Source organism: Saccopteryx leptura, chromosome 4 (genome assembly GCF_036850995.1).
Source record: "Saccopteryx leptura isolate mSacLep1 chromosome 4, mSacLep1_pri_phased_curated, whole genome shotgun sequence".
NCBI lineage: Eukaryota > Metazoa > Chordata > Mammalia > Chiroptera > Emballonuridae > Saccopteryx > Saccopteryx leptura.
The window spans coordinates 201,527,165-201,541,838 of NC_089506.1; the positions used below are offsets into that span (position 1 = coordinate 201,527,165).

Sequence of the window (14,674 nt, forward strand, 5' to 3'; positions counted from 1 at the left end):
ATCAAACCCGGGACTCCTGCACGCCAGGCTGACGCTCTACCACTGAGCCAACCGGCCAGGGCCTGGCTCTTTTTTTGTTTGTTTAAAAAACAAACAAATAATAGGAATAGTAGGAACACAAGTTAGGTCTACCCCAGGGTTCCAGAGATGGACTACAGGTGGGATTTTTATGAGGGCTTCGGTCTCCTTTGGCTTGCTAAATTGGTGAGTGCCTTCTCTTTAACTGGTTTGAGGCCAGGCCTTCCAGACCCACATTTTCCACAGGCAAGGGAGAGTGGCAGCCCTTTGCAGCCTGAGTTTTTATTGAGAGTGAGAAGCATCTGTGTGACGGGTTGAATAGTGTACCCTCCCCCCCAAATTCATGTCTACTTACTATCTCAGAATGTGACCTTATTGGAAATAGGGATTTTGCAGAAGAAGTTAGTAAGCTAAGGATCGAGACGAAATAATCCTGGATTTAGGGTGGCCCCTAAATCCAGTGACTGGGGTTCTTACAAAGAGAGGAGAGTATACAGACACACATCCAGAAGAAAAGACCATGTGAAGATGGAGGTAAAGATTGGAGCGACGGAGCCAAAGATTGCTGGAAGAGGCAAGGAAGAATTCTTCCCTAGAGCCTCAGAGGGACCATGGTCCTGCTGACGCTTTTTGAGTTCAGACCTCTGGCCTCCAGAACTGTGAGGATAAGTTTGTGTTTTCAAGCCATGCTGGTTGAGGTGATACATTATGGTGGCCCTAGGAAGCTCTTAACGCCTGACGTCATGCTTGGTCTTGGGCAATGAAAGAGGACACAGTGTTCACTGAGACTGAGTGGTGGCACAGGCCATGGCTTCAGGGAGCCTCTTCAGTTCAGGTGGCAGGACGTGGCACTTGAGCCAAAGGTGGGACTGAGTAGAAACACCTCTGAAACATAGTGGGAGGGCGTGCTGCCCACGGGAGAGGCCATTGGCCCCAGACTCCAGGGCCTTAGAGAGGCTTTGTGTCAACTCCAAACCTGCTGTGACTTCACATTCAGATTTTCTTGAATTTACAAATATATATATTTTAAATGCAACCTATTAGTGGCCCAAGAACTTTTACTTCTAGGAATTTAACTTAAGAAAAAATCATAGCTAATCTAACAGGTGTGAGGTGGTATCTCATTGCAGTTTTGATTTGCATTTCTCTAATAACTAATGAAAATGAGCATCTTTTCATATATCTGTTGGCCATTTGTATTTCTTCCTGAGAGAAGTGTCTATTCATGTCCTCTTCCCATTTTTTTTATTGGATTGTTTGTTTGTTTGTTGTTGAGTTTTATGAGTTCTTTGTATATTTTGGATATTAGGCCCTTATCTGAGCTGTTGTTTGAAAATATCATTTCCCATTTAGTTGGCTGTCTGTTTATTTTGTTGTCAGTTTCTCTTGCTGAGCAAAAACTTCTTAGTCTGATGTAGTCCCATCTTGATAACATTATACGAAGTGAAATAAGTAAATCAGAAAAAAACAAGAACTGCATTATTCCATATGTAGGTGGGACAAAAAAACAAGACTAAGAGACATTGATAAGAGTGTGGTGGTTACGGGGGGGGGGGGGGGGGAGGGGGGAAGGGAGAGGAAAAGGGGGAGGGGGAGGGACACAAAGAAAATTAGATAGAAGGTGACGGAGGACAATTTGACTTTGGGTGATGGGTATGCAACATAATTAATTGACAAGATAACCTGGACATGTTTTCTTTGAACATATGTACCCTGATTTATTGATGTCACCCTAGTAGAATTAATAAAAAAAAAATCAGAAATTCATATGAAGCTTTACCCCCAGGATGTTTAGCATAATATTATTTATAATACTGAGAAACCAGAAACAGCCTAAATGTCCAATAGAGAGGAAATAGTTAGATAAATTATGGTATATCCAGAAGATGATTAAGCAGCCATTGCCAATATTTATAACGAGTGTTTAATGTTTACAAAGAACTTTATTGATGTGGGAGAGTGATAGTGATATAATGCTAAATGAGAAGAGAAAAATGGTTATAAAATGGTACAGTATGATGTCAACCATAAAAAAAAATGCATTAAAAAAACTGAAAGGAAATAACCCAAAATGTCAGAGTGGTCTTTAATTGAAGAAATTAGGGGAGTTTAAAAAAGAACCCAAAACCCCCCAAAAAGTTCCTTCTACTTTCTATACTTTCAACTCTCTATACTTTTAAAGTGACTTACTATGTACACGGATTACTTCCATAGTCAAGGAAAAAGTAAAACCTTTAAAAATGCTGTGTACGTGGTTTCCATTTTTATTTTCTTCGATGTATGATTGCACATCAGCAAATCTCGAGTTATGCTAACTACTGAGGCCGGTCACGACACAACGTACAGAGAGGTCACACGGGCTGTGCCGAGCTGGCTGTAGCGTATATACATCAAGTTACACAGGTGGAATTGTTAGGCTGGTTAAAATACACCACCAAATGATGGGACACGGTTGGGTCAGGCCGCCCCTCCCGCCTGCCGCTGCTGTTTACGGAGGTCTGTGTGTTAGGCTGGTGAGTGGGGGTCCCGCTGACACTGCATCCGGTGGCCCCTGGAGTGTGGGCCCAGCGCCTGGGTCAGCATCTGCTCTGGGTCCCCAGCTTGTCTCCCCCTTGCCTGGGTGTCGAGCCTGCAGCGTTCTGCTACCTCTTCCATGCACTGGGTGTGCTCCAGCCCAGGCCCCCGTCCCTTATGCCCCACGTACCTGAGGCAGCCACTTGCATGGGAAAGAAGAACCAAGAGCGAACGGACATGCTCCTGGTGTGACCGGTGCCCAGACACGGGAGGGCAGTAAACCAGAGATGTGACCATGACACCACACACAAGCTCACTCTTTACAGATGGGCCCCCTGTGTCTCCAAGGTATGTAGGCTGTGTGGAGCCCTCCAGGGCACAGTCCCTGGAGAAAGGGCAGACGGGGGACAGGAGCTGTGCCCCTTAGGGTAGGCCTGACAGTGGAGCTAGGAGGGTAGATGGGGGATGTATCCAACATGGTGCTAGACTGTTGAAAAGTCACACTATACACACCTGGGGATCATGCCCCTCTCCCAAGTCATTCACGTGGTGGGTTAGATACAGCTAGATAGAAGTGGAGATATACTTTTTTGAGGAAGGACCTTTCCTGGTGGTTGGAAAAACAGTGAGACAGACTCCTGGGTTTGGCATGCTCTGGGGAGGGCCATGCGACAGTGAGGGACTCCCTATTGCTACACTCTATACAGGGCGGCCGGGCCCGCCCTCTGTGCCCGCGGCCCCTGGTGGCAGTCACAGGCTTGCCTTCAACCCCTTCCACCTCTGGGAGCTCTTGAGCCCCGGTGAAATGGGGGCTATGAAGACAAGTGGATGGGAGGGGGTTCCCCATGGCCCCGGGGGCACCCCACATGAGGGCTACATGATACTGCACTGGGTGGCCCCACAGCAGTCCTTGATGAGTGCCAGCCCCGTCTTGGCCACCGTGGGCTTGCTAGGTGGGGGCTCTGCTTTCTTCTCAGCTCGAGAGCCTGCAGCAGGGTAGGAACACAGAGAAAGAGAGAGAAGAAGGGAGAGAGGGAGAAGTGAGGTATGGAAAGCCCTGACCATCTACAGCCCCAGTCCCACCCCAACCCCTGGCCAGGCCTTGCTTCAACTCCACAGCTCAAGTGGTATGGAGAGCTGGCATGCATTTCATATCTATCTATCTATCTATCTATCTATCTATCTATCTATCTATCTATCTATCATCTATCTACCTACCTATCTTTCTTTCTATCTATCTATCTATCTATCTATCTATCTATCTATCTATCTATCATCTATCTATCTATCTATCTATCTATCTATCATCTATCTAGTTTTTCTGGCATGCATTTCATATCTATCTATCTATCTATCTATCTATCTATCATCTATCTACCTACCTATCTTTCTATCTATCTATCTATCTATCTATCTATCTATCTATCTATCTATCTATCATCTATCTAGTTTTTCTGGCATGCATTTCATATGGTCATACTGACTGTTCCCACTTTCTTGTGGGTTAACTGGCTTTCAGTCCTCACCTTCTAGTCATAGCCTTTAAATCTTTATCCTATTCAGTTCTCCTTTCTTTCTACTGTATCTTCCAAGCCTATCACAGGGTCTGGCATTCAAGAAGTATTTGGTGAATGAATAACTGGGAATTTTTTTTCAAGTCACTTCAATCTGAGGGCTCATGTCTTTTAATTCTGGAAAGTGCTCATTCGTTAGCCTTTCAGATACCTCCACCACTCATTTTCTATTATCTCTTCTTCTGGAATGCCTATTAAATGTAAGCTGGGCCTTCTTAGTCTATCTTCCATATTTTATTACTTCTCTTTCATATTTTTCATATTTTTTTTGTGTCTGTGCTGCATTCTGGGTAATTTCCTCAGTTCCGTTTTCCAATTTATAAACCCTTACTTCAAGTGTATCTCTATATTTAATCCATTGGGTTTTACTTCAGTAACAATAACTTTTTTAGAAAGCTATGTGTTTGCAAATCTGCCTATTCTTTTCCACAGCATCCTGCTCTTTCATTGTGTGTTGTATTTCTTTGCTTATTGTTTTAATAATGTTAAATATATTTATTTTCTTCTTTAGATCGTCGTTATTTATAGTTCTTAGGAGAACAAACATTCTCTTTTCTTCTTTCATGACGGTTTAATTATTTATTGGTTTTACATTTTTATTGAGAGCTTATCTTCATGGGGCTGTTTTATCTGTGAACTGTGTATTATGGAATGCTGAAGAGTCCCTATTAAGCAATTTTGCATTTGCTTTGCTGGGGTCCCAGAGATTTCACTGGTTTTAGATGAGCTTTAATTTTTCAACTTGGGTTTTCAGCATCAGTTAAGTAGTATACATTTGACCCCCACCCTTAGCCCCTGGAATGTGGTGTGGGGCTTGGGGTATTTTGATTTCTTGCCAGAATTCTTTTTTCTATCTATAACCCTCCACAGAAAGCAGGTTTCCTTACTCCTTCTTCACAGTGTTAAGTGGAGTTTTTTCAATTTCCATTTTATGGGAGGGACAGTCCACTGAGGACGCTGGATTGACACAGGCACCAGGGACCAGGTGCCAGGTACCATGTAATTTTCGGGAGAAGGGACCACGGCTCTTCTCTTTCTTTATTCCGTCGCTGTACAGCTGTGTTTTCACGGGCTGTTAATGCGTGATCAAAGGAAACTGGGTTTGCAGATACAGTTCACAGTGGCAATTTTTGGGTCTTGTCTTCCTAGCAAGATTTCTAGCCCCTTTGACTCTGATAACAGTTCGTGTCTGTGTGGCTATTATAGGAGGGGATATGTGACCCAGATCTGGCCAATCACTGTATCTCAGCCTCTTGATAACAGTGATGGGCCTAGGAGGTGGGAATGTGATCCAAGAAATGCCAGTTCGAATCTTTCCCTGAGGTTTATATATTAGATCCCTGGAGAGAGAATCTGTGATGCTGCCTTGCCGCTGTCGACTGGCATCCTGTTTTGGAGTTCTGGCCCCCGGGGAAGACGGGTGTAGCAGGAGAAAATGAAGCTAACGTACAAAGAAGGGCAGAGATGAAAAATGGAAGAAAAGCAGCTTTCTAACAGTGTCTGATCTCTGAAGCCCTAGTTCTTGTTGCTCTTCTTCCAAATTTCCTTTATTGCTAGGGACAGTTTGAATCGGGCATCCATTTCTTATAACTGATAGCAGCCTCACTGGATCAACAAAGAGAAGACAGTTCCTTGACAGCAGGACGCATTAATTGTTTAATATGTTAATGAAACAAGATCGTCCCTATAGAGAGCCAAATATGCAGCATTTCCCAAACTTATTTCACACAAAACCCCTTTATTCTCTGAGTATCTTGTGAGGCTAATATTCTGAGAAGCCTGAGTTTGGCTCCACTGCCTTAGAAATTCCAAGTCCAAGAGAAACCAGAGCTCCGAGCCTCAGTTCCCACCTTCTTGCCTCAGTGACCACCCAGCTCCTTCCATGAAATGCACCAAACTATGTGATTAGAGAATGACAGCTGCTGCCAGAACTAGTTACATAGTTTTCAGAATCCAATGCATAATAAAAATGTAAGGCACCTTGTTTCAAAATTATTAAGAATTTTAAGACAGGAATAGCTGAACATTGACGCAATCAGAGTAGCCTTCTAGGCACGGGGCCCTGAGCAACTGCACAGACTAACAATGATGAAGCTGCCCTGCCTACCGCCATCCTGCGCACAAGTTCCATCGCTAATAAGTATATATTTTGTTGTGCCTTCTCTGGGGCCCACCGAGACCCCTTTCCCATTTTCTTTACTCTTGGATGGGAGGGGAAGAAATAATATATGCACTCACTGGCTGGCGATTTGGTTACTTTGTCTAGAGGTTTTAACTTGATTCTCAGGAAATCCGCCATTTCCTTGTCTTCTTCTTGCTCCCTGTGAAGACAGATGTATAAAGAAAAAGTAGCATAAGCAAAGAAAACATCAAGGAACTGATAAAATGAGGCAAGAAGTTAAGTGTGTGGGACCATGTAACAAGCTTTGTGGATGGTGCATATATGTTGTGTATTATGTATGGATGGTACATGTATGCTGCTGTGTGTTCTATATGGGGAGTACATGTATGTTGTGGGTTACGTGTGGATGGTATGCATGTTTTCTCTGTTATATGTGTATGGTATTTGTATGTTGTGTTTGATGAACCTGCTCTGAAGCAGACACGTATCAGCAATGGAGAAAATGCCTACCCAGAGCATGGGTGAGACCCCAGGGAAGAGACAAGACCATCATAGGACCCAGTCTCCCTGCTAGGGGTTCAGTCACCTCACTTTAAGTCACCTCACTCTATACCTTTAAGTCACCCTAGACACCTGCGCTTCCATGCGATACATGGCAGGTCTCAGAGGGCATGTCACCTCAGCTCTTCTAAGGGTCACCAGGAGCCAAGGCAGTGGGCCATGCCTGGTGGAGCTAGGCAAGCTACATCCCAGGAGGACACAGAGAATAACGACGAAGTTGCTCTTTGAGGTTGAGGAGGCCCTGGGAGCCCCTCTCCTTGTGGAGAGCTCCAAAGGCCTTGCTCTAGGACAAAGATATTCAAGAATCAACATTCATGTTTCCGGAGCCCCGCCTCCTTCAGGGCCTTCAAGTGTGCCACGGCTCCAGGGCCCCTGGCTGCCCAGATTCAGGTGGTGGGTGCATCTGCAAACAGGAGATCCTGAAGGGGCGCTGGAACCACCAGTGAGAGGGGAAAGAGAAGAACAGCGTTGGGAAGCGGACAGGGCAGGGGAGGAAGCAAGTCAGTACGAGGGGCCGAGTTTCTGTGGGAACCAACAGAAGTTTCTGGAAGTTGCCTTGATGAGTTGAGAGAAAGTTCATTGAAGAGAAGGGGTAGGAAGCACCCCTGTGTGTTATGTGATATAATTTCTCCCTACACACTTCCTTAAATAACATTCACTTAAGATCTACAGGCCTTTGCAAGACTGTTGGGAGCTAGATTTGAGTTTCTCTTGAATGTGAAATGGGTTTTTAGGCCAGAAGGCTGGGGTTCATTTGGATTCAGAGCTTGGGCATCTGGGAAGACCGTGCCTGTGAGGCAAGGCTGCGGGTCCCAGGAGCAGACAACAGGCTTGTGAGGAAGCTGAGGGCTGTGCCCCAGCAGCCCGGTCCACGGGGACACACTGCCCACTCACCTGAGCCGCTCGACCTCTGCATCGTCCACCAGGAAGTCTCTCTTCTGCACCAGCCTGTGGATCTTCTGGATCAGCTCATCCTCTCTCTGCTTCTGCAGCTTGGTTTTTTCTTTTTCTGGGAAGAAGAAAACATCAGCAAAGAAACACTTCGGTGAAACCGTTGAAAGCACTTGAGTCAGGGGGGCCAGGCTCAGAATCCTGTATCTACTATCTCACTAGCTGGGTGAACTTGGAGAAGCAACCTGACCTCTTCAGGCTTCTGTTTCTTTCTCTGTCAAATAAAGCCAGGGAGGCTTAAATGCAGCGATGTTAGTAAATGGCTTAGCTCTGAGCTCGGATGTGGTGAGCGCTCCGTAAATGATAAGGACGTACCAAGGGGGGTCTTGCCGAAGAAGGCAGAGAGTGAGGAGGGCTTGGTGGGGGTGCTGGGAGGGAAATACTCCATAGCGACAGCAAACCAATCTGTCCTATGAGAACCTTCCATGCTGATGGCATTAGTCCTTTCCCAAGTGCCGAGGGCTAGAATGCCAAAGAGAGAACAAAAGAACCAGGGCTGGGAACGAGGACTGAGAACACTATAGGAGGGCAGAAACATAAACCCATCTCTGCTCCTTCTGCTCAGACCTCTTCAGAAGATAAAAAACATGAGCCAGCTTGTCCTGCCTAGGACAGGCATTGGCAATTTCCTCTAGGTTTGGAGACCGAATCAAAGCCAGAAAGAATATAGTATTTGGATAAGAGAGAAAATCGACTTCTCCCATCAACCAGAAGGGACGGGAGGAAGTGAGTAGAAATTCTAACATCTGGATCCCTGGCCATTGCTACACTGACAATGGCAGCATCACTCCTCCCACGGTGGGTCCTATGGATGGGGTTCCCCAAATCGCTCGTCAGTGTCACTGAGTGCCTCCCAGCTTTCAGCAAGTAAGTTAACACAGCGCCCACAGACTTGCCAGAGTGCCCTGCCCTCTCAGCTCTCTCAAGAGACCCGTCATGACTTGCAGTTCCCCAAGGAAATGACAACCTTCCTGCCCAAACTAGTCACCCTATCTCTTCCCGGTTTAGGCACCCCCCAGCTTCCCAGGTACGAGGCTGCAGCCCTCCACTCATGCAGCCCCTCCCAGCAACTCACAGGAGAAGGTGCCTACTCCAAGTGGTCTGTACCAGCTTACAAACCAGTCACTTACCCAAGTCTCCATGCCACCGGCCAATGCAGCTCACCTGCTTGTGTGTGCCACATACCTTTCCTGCCAGTATCTCCTGGATTCAAACCCAGATCAGTGGACTCTAAAGTAGTCGTTCTTCAGCAGGGGGCAATTTGCCTATCCCACCCCCACCGCAGGCCAGGAGATATTTGGCAACATCTGGAGGCATTCTGGGTTGTCACAACTGGGAAGGAGGGAAATGCTACTGACATGTATTGAGTAGAGGCCAGGGATGCTGCTAAATTCTACAACACACGGGACAGCCCCCATGTCCTAACAGAGAATTATTCAGCCCTAAAAGTCCCCAGTGCAATGCCCTGCTCTAAAATGAGTTGTGCTGCACTTCTAGTTCAATGACAGGTTTCCACTGGATGTCAGGCTGTCTACTGGCTTGTGAGCTCCTTAAAGTAGGGAGTCATTTTCTGTTCATTACCGAACGCCTAAGCACCTAGCAGCAATGCAGCCTCTTGAGACATACCTAGTGAACTAACAGAATGATGAAAGTGTTAAAGTAAACAATAACAGGGGTGCTTATCTGGCTTGTGTTGCTCCCTGTCAAAGCCAAGGCAAGGTTCTTGAGACAGACTTGTGTTTGTTTCTTCAATAAAGCTTTCTCTTAGCACCTACCAGGCCTGCATTTCTGCCCTCAAGGAGCATGGAGTCTACAGATGGACATATACAGTCAACAGGCAATTATTTGATAAGGACTTAGGTAAGAGTAACCTGCTGGAGGGCACCTAGCCCGGTCTGGGTGGGCACGGAAGGCTTTCTTGGGAGAAGGGGCCAAATGAGCTATGACCTGAAGGATGGGTAGAGTGTGTTTGGTTAATAATAATAATAATGGCAATAATTTATTAAACACTTACTACAGGATGGGAACTATGCTAAGCACTTTATGGTTTTTCCCTTCATTCATTCCATAACAATTCTGTGAGGTAGATAGCACTGCTGTCCCAGTTTACAGATGAAGAAATTGAGTTTTAGTGAAGTAACCAAACTTGCCCAAGGTCATGTCATTAATAAGTGACAGATCTAGGTTTGACCTCAAAGTCAGCTTGTAACCACCATACTCTCTACCCATTGCCAAGGTGGCTAATAATAGTGATAATTGCTAATACTTACTGGACTCTTACTTTGAACCAGATATCAAGCTAAGCACATGGCTTGCATTGTTTCATTTATCACAGTGAGACTTATTATATACCCAATGAGTTAGGTACTATTACTATTACCACTCTAATTTCAGAGGAAGGGAAATTGAGCCTCAGAGAGATCAAGTGATTTGCTCAAGGTCAAGGAGGTGGCCAGAATGAAGACTTGAACCCGGGTCTGCCTGACGCAGCGTTGTGTCTGAATCACGTGATCCGGGAGCACAGCGTTGAAAGGAGAACAGATGCACACTGTCTTCCTGCCCTAAGGAGTGCAGAGGGGGCAGGCGGGGGCGCTGAGCAGCTGTAGCCCCAAATGTTTACCTGGGATGGCGACCAGGTTCTGCAGCTCCTGCTTCAGGTCCATGATGTCGTTGCACAGCTGAATGTCATCCATCCTGGGGACACAGGACACCGCACAACAGCAGGTTACATGGGAAAACATCCTGCACCCTGAGCACCACCCCAGTTTCAACAAAGGGAGTTGCAGGGAGGAGGCTGGCCTTGGCCAAGGCTACACATGCTCTTTACAGATGGTTTCCCGCAAAAGAGAAACAAACATTGCCCATTATCTCACTATTTAGAAATGACCCGTCACTATTAATGACACCTTGTTATTCCTCCCAGTCTTCATGGGACCAGCTTCTGTTTGCTTGAAGCTCATATGGCAGGTTCAGTGTATATTCTTTTATCAGCTTGTTGTTAAAATTTTTAAACATTACAGAAATTCACAGCATTGACAGAGAGAATCTCCATTGTTTGGAGATAACTATTTGAAACAGTTTAGTATATATTCCTCCAGGTTTTAAAAAATGTTTATGCTTATATCATTATTATACAAAAACATTTTGCAATTTTTTCACTTACTTATATATCTTGAGTGTCTTTCTACATCAGTAATGCAAATCTCATTTGTAATGTCTGTATACTATTCCATTGTGTTGATATACAGTGATTTATTTAACTATTCCCCTATTCATAGACATCTGGGTTGTTTCCTGATGCGTTTATAGGATTAATTCCTAGAAAAATAAATTCTTAGAAATGTAATTGCTGGGTTCTGTAACACAGACACATGCATTTTAATAGCAATTTTCAAATTGCCCACCAGTAGTGTGAAAGGATGTTCACTCCCATAATCTCAGTAATTGTGTTGCATGAACAATTTTACATTATGTAGGGTAGTTTTGTTTTTTATTATTATTGATTTTTAGAGAGAGAGGAGTGAGAGAGAGAAAGAGAGAAAGAGAGAGAGAGAGAGAGAGAGAGAGAGAGAAGGGGGGAGGAACAGGAAGCATCAACTCCCATATGTACCTTGATCAGGCAAGCCCAAGGTTTTGAACCAGTGACCTCAGTGTTCCAGGTTGACGCTCTATCCCACTGCGCCACCACAGGTCAGGCTATGTAGGGTAGTTTTTTGTGTGCGTGCTACAATATTAACTCATCTTACTGTAAACAATTATTTGGCTGCCTGGAATTTTGCCAAGTAGATTTATCAGGTCTGTTTTAATTATACCTGCATCTTAATTACTTAGGTAGCTTTTTCAAGGTTTTGGTTTTTTTTTCTTTTCCAAGTGAGAGGAGGGAAGATAGAGAGACAGACACCTCCATGCACTCTGACTGGGATCCACCTGGCAACCCCTATCTGGGGCTAATGCTCTGCCCATTTGGGGCCAAGCTATTTTTAGATCCTGTAGCAGAGGCTCCACAGAGCTATCCTCAGAGCCCAGGGCCAATGCACTCAAATCAATCAAGCTATGGCTTTGGGAGATGAAGAGAGAAACAGAGAAAGAGAAGGGGTAGGGGAGGGGTGGAGAAGCAGATGGTCGCTTCTCCTGTGTGCTCTGACTAGGAATCGAACCTAGGATATTCACATGCTGGGCCAACGCTCTGCCACTGAGCCAACCAGCCAGGGCTGGTTTTTCAGGTTCTTATGCTATTCTAGCCACTGTAGGATAGACATGGGCTCACATAAGGCTTCTTCTTCATGTTGGATAATTTAGTGTGGGGCCTATAGAATCTCAGAAGTAGAACAACTGAGTACAAAGGGCTTGGCATGTCTACAGCTGTTGAGACATATTATCAAATTGCTTCCCCTTGAGGGGTGTTGGGGATATATGCTTTCATTTTGCATGTCTTTATTCAGCATTTATTGTGTCTGCCACTATCATAGCTCCAGGGGTGCAGCAGCCTCTCCTGCCCTCATGAGCAGAGGAGATAGCAGGTAAACACAAATACAATAGGATGTCAGATACTATGAAGAAGATTGAAGCAAGAGAGGGGTTAATACATGAGCCAGTTTGGACACAGCATCCTACTGTGGTGGGAAGAGAGAGAGGGAAGCATTGATATTCTCAAAGGGCCCAACTGTGTCCACACAGCATGTGAGGGTGGGACCAGGACTAGAAAGTCATCCATCTGAGTCTACTGAGCTGCCTCTTTCCACAGTGTTTTTGCCAAGAACCTGGCCTATTGCCACCATTAAGAAATGTCACCCACGGACCAGCGTGGGGCTCCCTGCCCTTTACTGGTCAAGAATTGCCCATGTTACCCATTCTAATCCCAGAGTCCTAGCTCTCAAAACAAGAGGCAGGAACGTCTCACTTCAGCCTGTATCTCCTGTTGTCAGAGGCAGGCCAACCATTTGTAAAGTCCTGTTCTGGAATGTCCTAGCAGGTGACAGCTGCCTCAAATAAGCTCGGGGAGTTGCCAGAAGGGTACAAACTGTTCCCATGGGTTCCTATCAGCAATTGTTCAACTGGGGGACCCTTTTCTATTCCTAGAATGCAGATCAGGCTACATCGCTGGTTCTTAATGAGGACAATTTGCTCCCCGGGGACATCTGACAATGTCTAGAGACATATCTGGTTGTTATGACTGGGTGTGTGTGGGGATTGCTACTGGCCTATAGGGGGCAGAGTCCAGGGATGCTGCTCAACACCCTACAACACGCAGCACTGCCCCCCTCAATAGAGAATTATCCGATCCAAAGTGTTGGTGATGCTAAAGTTGAGAAACCTAGGGTTGTAAACATGGATTTGGCACAGGTCCTAATTAATAATTTTTGAGAGATGAGAGAAGGAAAGATGGCAAAAGGAACAAAAGAGAGACAGGCAGTGGTTAGAAGAAAGAGTGTTGACACCAAAGAGCTCTAGTTCAAAGGGGCCATGAGCCAGTGATTTAACTGCTCCGAGTCGCTTTCCTCATCTGTAAAATAGGAATTATAATAGTATTTCTTCCTAGGATTATTATGCACGGCAAACACTGAGCACACACCTGGGACATACATAGCAAAATGCTTGGTAAATACTATCTGTTATTATTATTACTAACTATTAGAAAGAAATAGGGAGAAAAAGAGAGAAAACGCTGCTGGACGAGCAGCTTATTTCACAAATGAAGCTAGCGTGTCCAACCTTAATAAAAACCTTGACAGATTATATTTCTCTATAAAAACCTTTTTTTTTTTTTTTCCCCTGACTGGTTTGCTCAGTAGATAGAGAGTTTTCCCCGGTGTGCGAACATCCCTGGTTCGATTCCAGGTCAGGGCACGCATGGGATGAGACTATTTGCTTCTCTTCCCCTCCTTTTCTTCCTTCCCTCTCTCTTCCCCTCCCGCAGCCAGTGGCTCAGTTGGTTCAAGTGTCGGCCCCAGGCACTGAGGATAACTCATTTAGTCGCGAGCATTGGCTTTAGATGGGGATGCTGGGTGGATCCTGGTCAGGGTGTGTGTGGGAGTCTTTCTATCTCCCCTCCTCTCACTTAAAAAAAAGTTTTATGAATATCAGGAAGATAATTATAATAATACCAACTGTTTGTAAGTGCTTAGTCTGATTAAACACTTTAGAAGCATAGCTCATTTAATTCTTTCAAGCACTCTATGAAAAAGGTTTTTTTGTTTGTTTGTTTGTTTGTTTGTTTGTGAGAGACAGGAACATCAAGCTGCTCCTGTATGTGCCCTGACTAAGGAATGAAACCAGCAACCTCCACATTCCAGGATGACACTCCAATCAACTGAGCTATCCAGCCAGGGCTTCATTTTTATTTTTATTTTTTTGAGACAGAGAGAGGAAGGGAGTGAAAGGGGAGGGGGAAGGGGAACATTCATTTGTTATCCCACTCAGTCGTGCATTATTGGTTGCTTCCCATGTGTTGGCACTGACCAGGGATTGAACCCGCAACCTTGTTTTGGGACGATGCTCTTAACTGACTGAGCTAACGGGCCAGGGCCATACAAGTTTTAAAATAATATTTCCATCTGATTGCAGAAGAGATCCTTGATCACTGCAGAAATTTTGGAATATACAAACAAGAACGAAGAAAGAACCTAAAATGGTGCATAATGTTGGCCCACATGCACTCAGAAGTCACTGCTCCACCAATTCTTTTCATACCCGTAACCCAGGTGTGTCAGGCTTGCCTAGGGGGCACTCAGTCCTCACCCTTTGCTCATCTCAAAAGTGCACTCAGCATGATTTTGAGCCCTCCCAAATACGCCCAAATCCACCACACATTAACAAGTAAAATGGAATTCTGAAGTTCTCACCAGGAGTCATGCTGCAGAATTCCATAAAAATCCCCATTAGAGAACATTGTGGTTTTTCTCAAGTTTCTTTCATGCTGCCAGCTTCCCATCTT

At 45.1% G+C, this 14,674-nt stretch overlaps 1 protein-coding gene across 1 annotated transcript in view; it reads right to left on the reverse strand.

Annotated features, from left to right (window-relative positions):
* Positions 1 to 2,266: 2,266 nt before the first annotated feature.
* The window catches only part of BMERB1 (bMERB domain containing 1), a 121,477-nt gene continuing 109,069 nt past the window's right edge, over positions 2,267 to 14,674 (reverse strand). Inside the window, exons 3-6 of the mRNA XM_066382574.1 lie at positions 10,361 to 10,434; positions 7,684 to 7,798; positions 6,345 to 6,427; positions 2,267 to 3,518 (exon numbers count right to left, since the gene is read on the reverse strand). Of these exons, the coding sequence (XP_066238671.1) occupies positions 3,406 to 3,518; positions 6,345 to 6,427; positions 7,684 to 7,798; positions 10,361 to 10,434 (385 nt within the window). The 3' untranslated portion in view covers positions 2,267 to 3,405. The remainder of the gene's footprint in view (positions 3,519 to 6,344; positions 6,428 to 7,683; positions 7,799 to 10,360; positions 10,435 to 14,674) is intronic.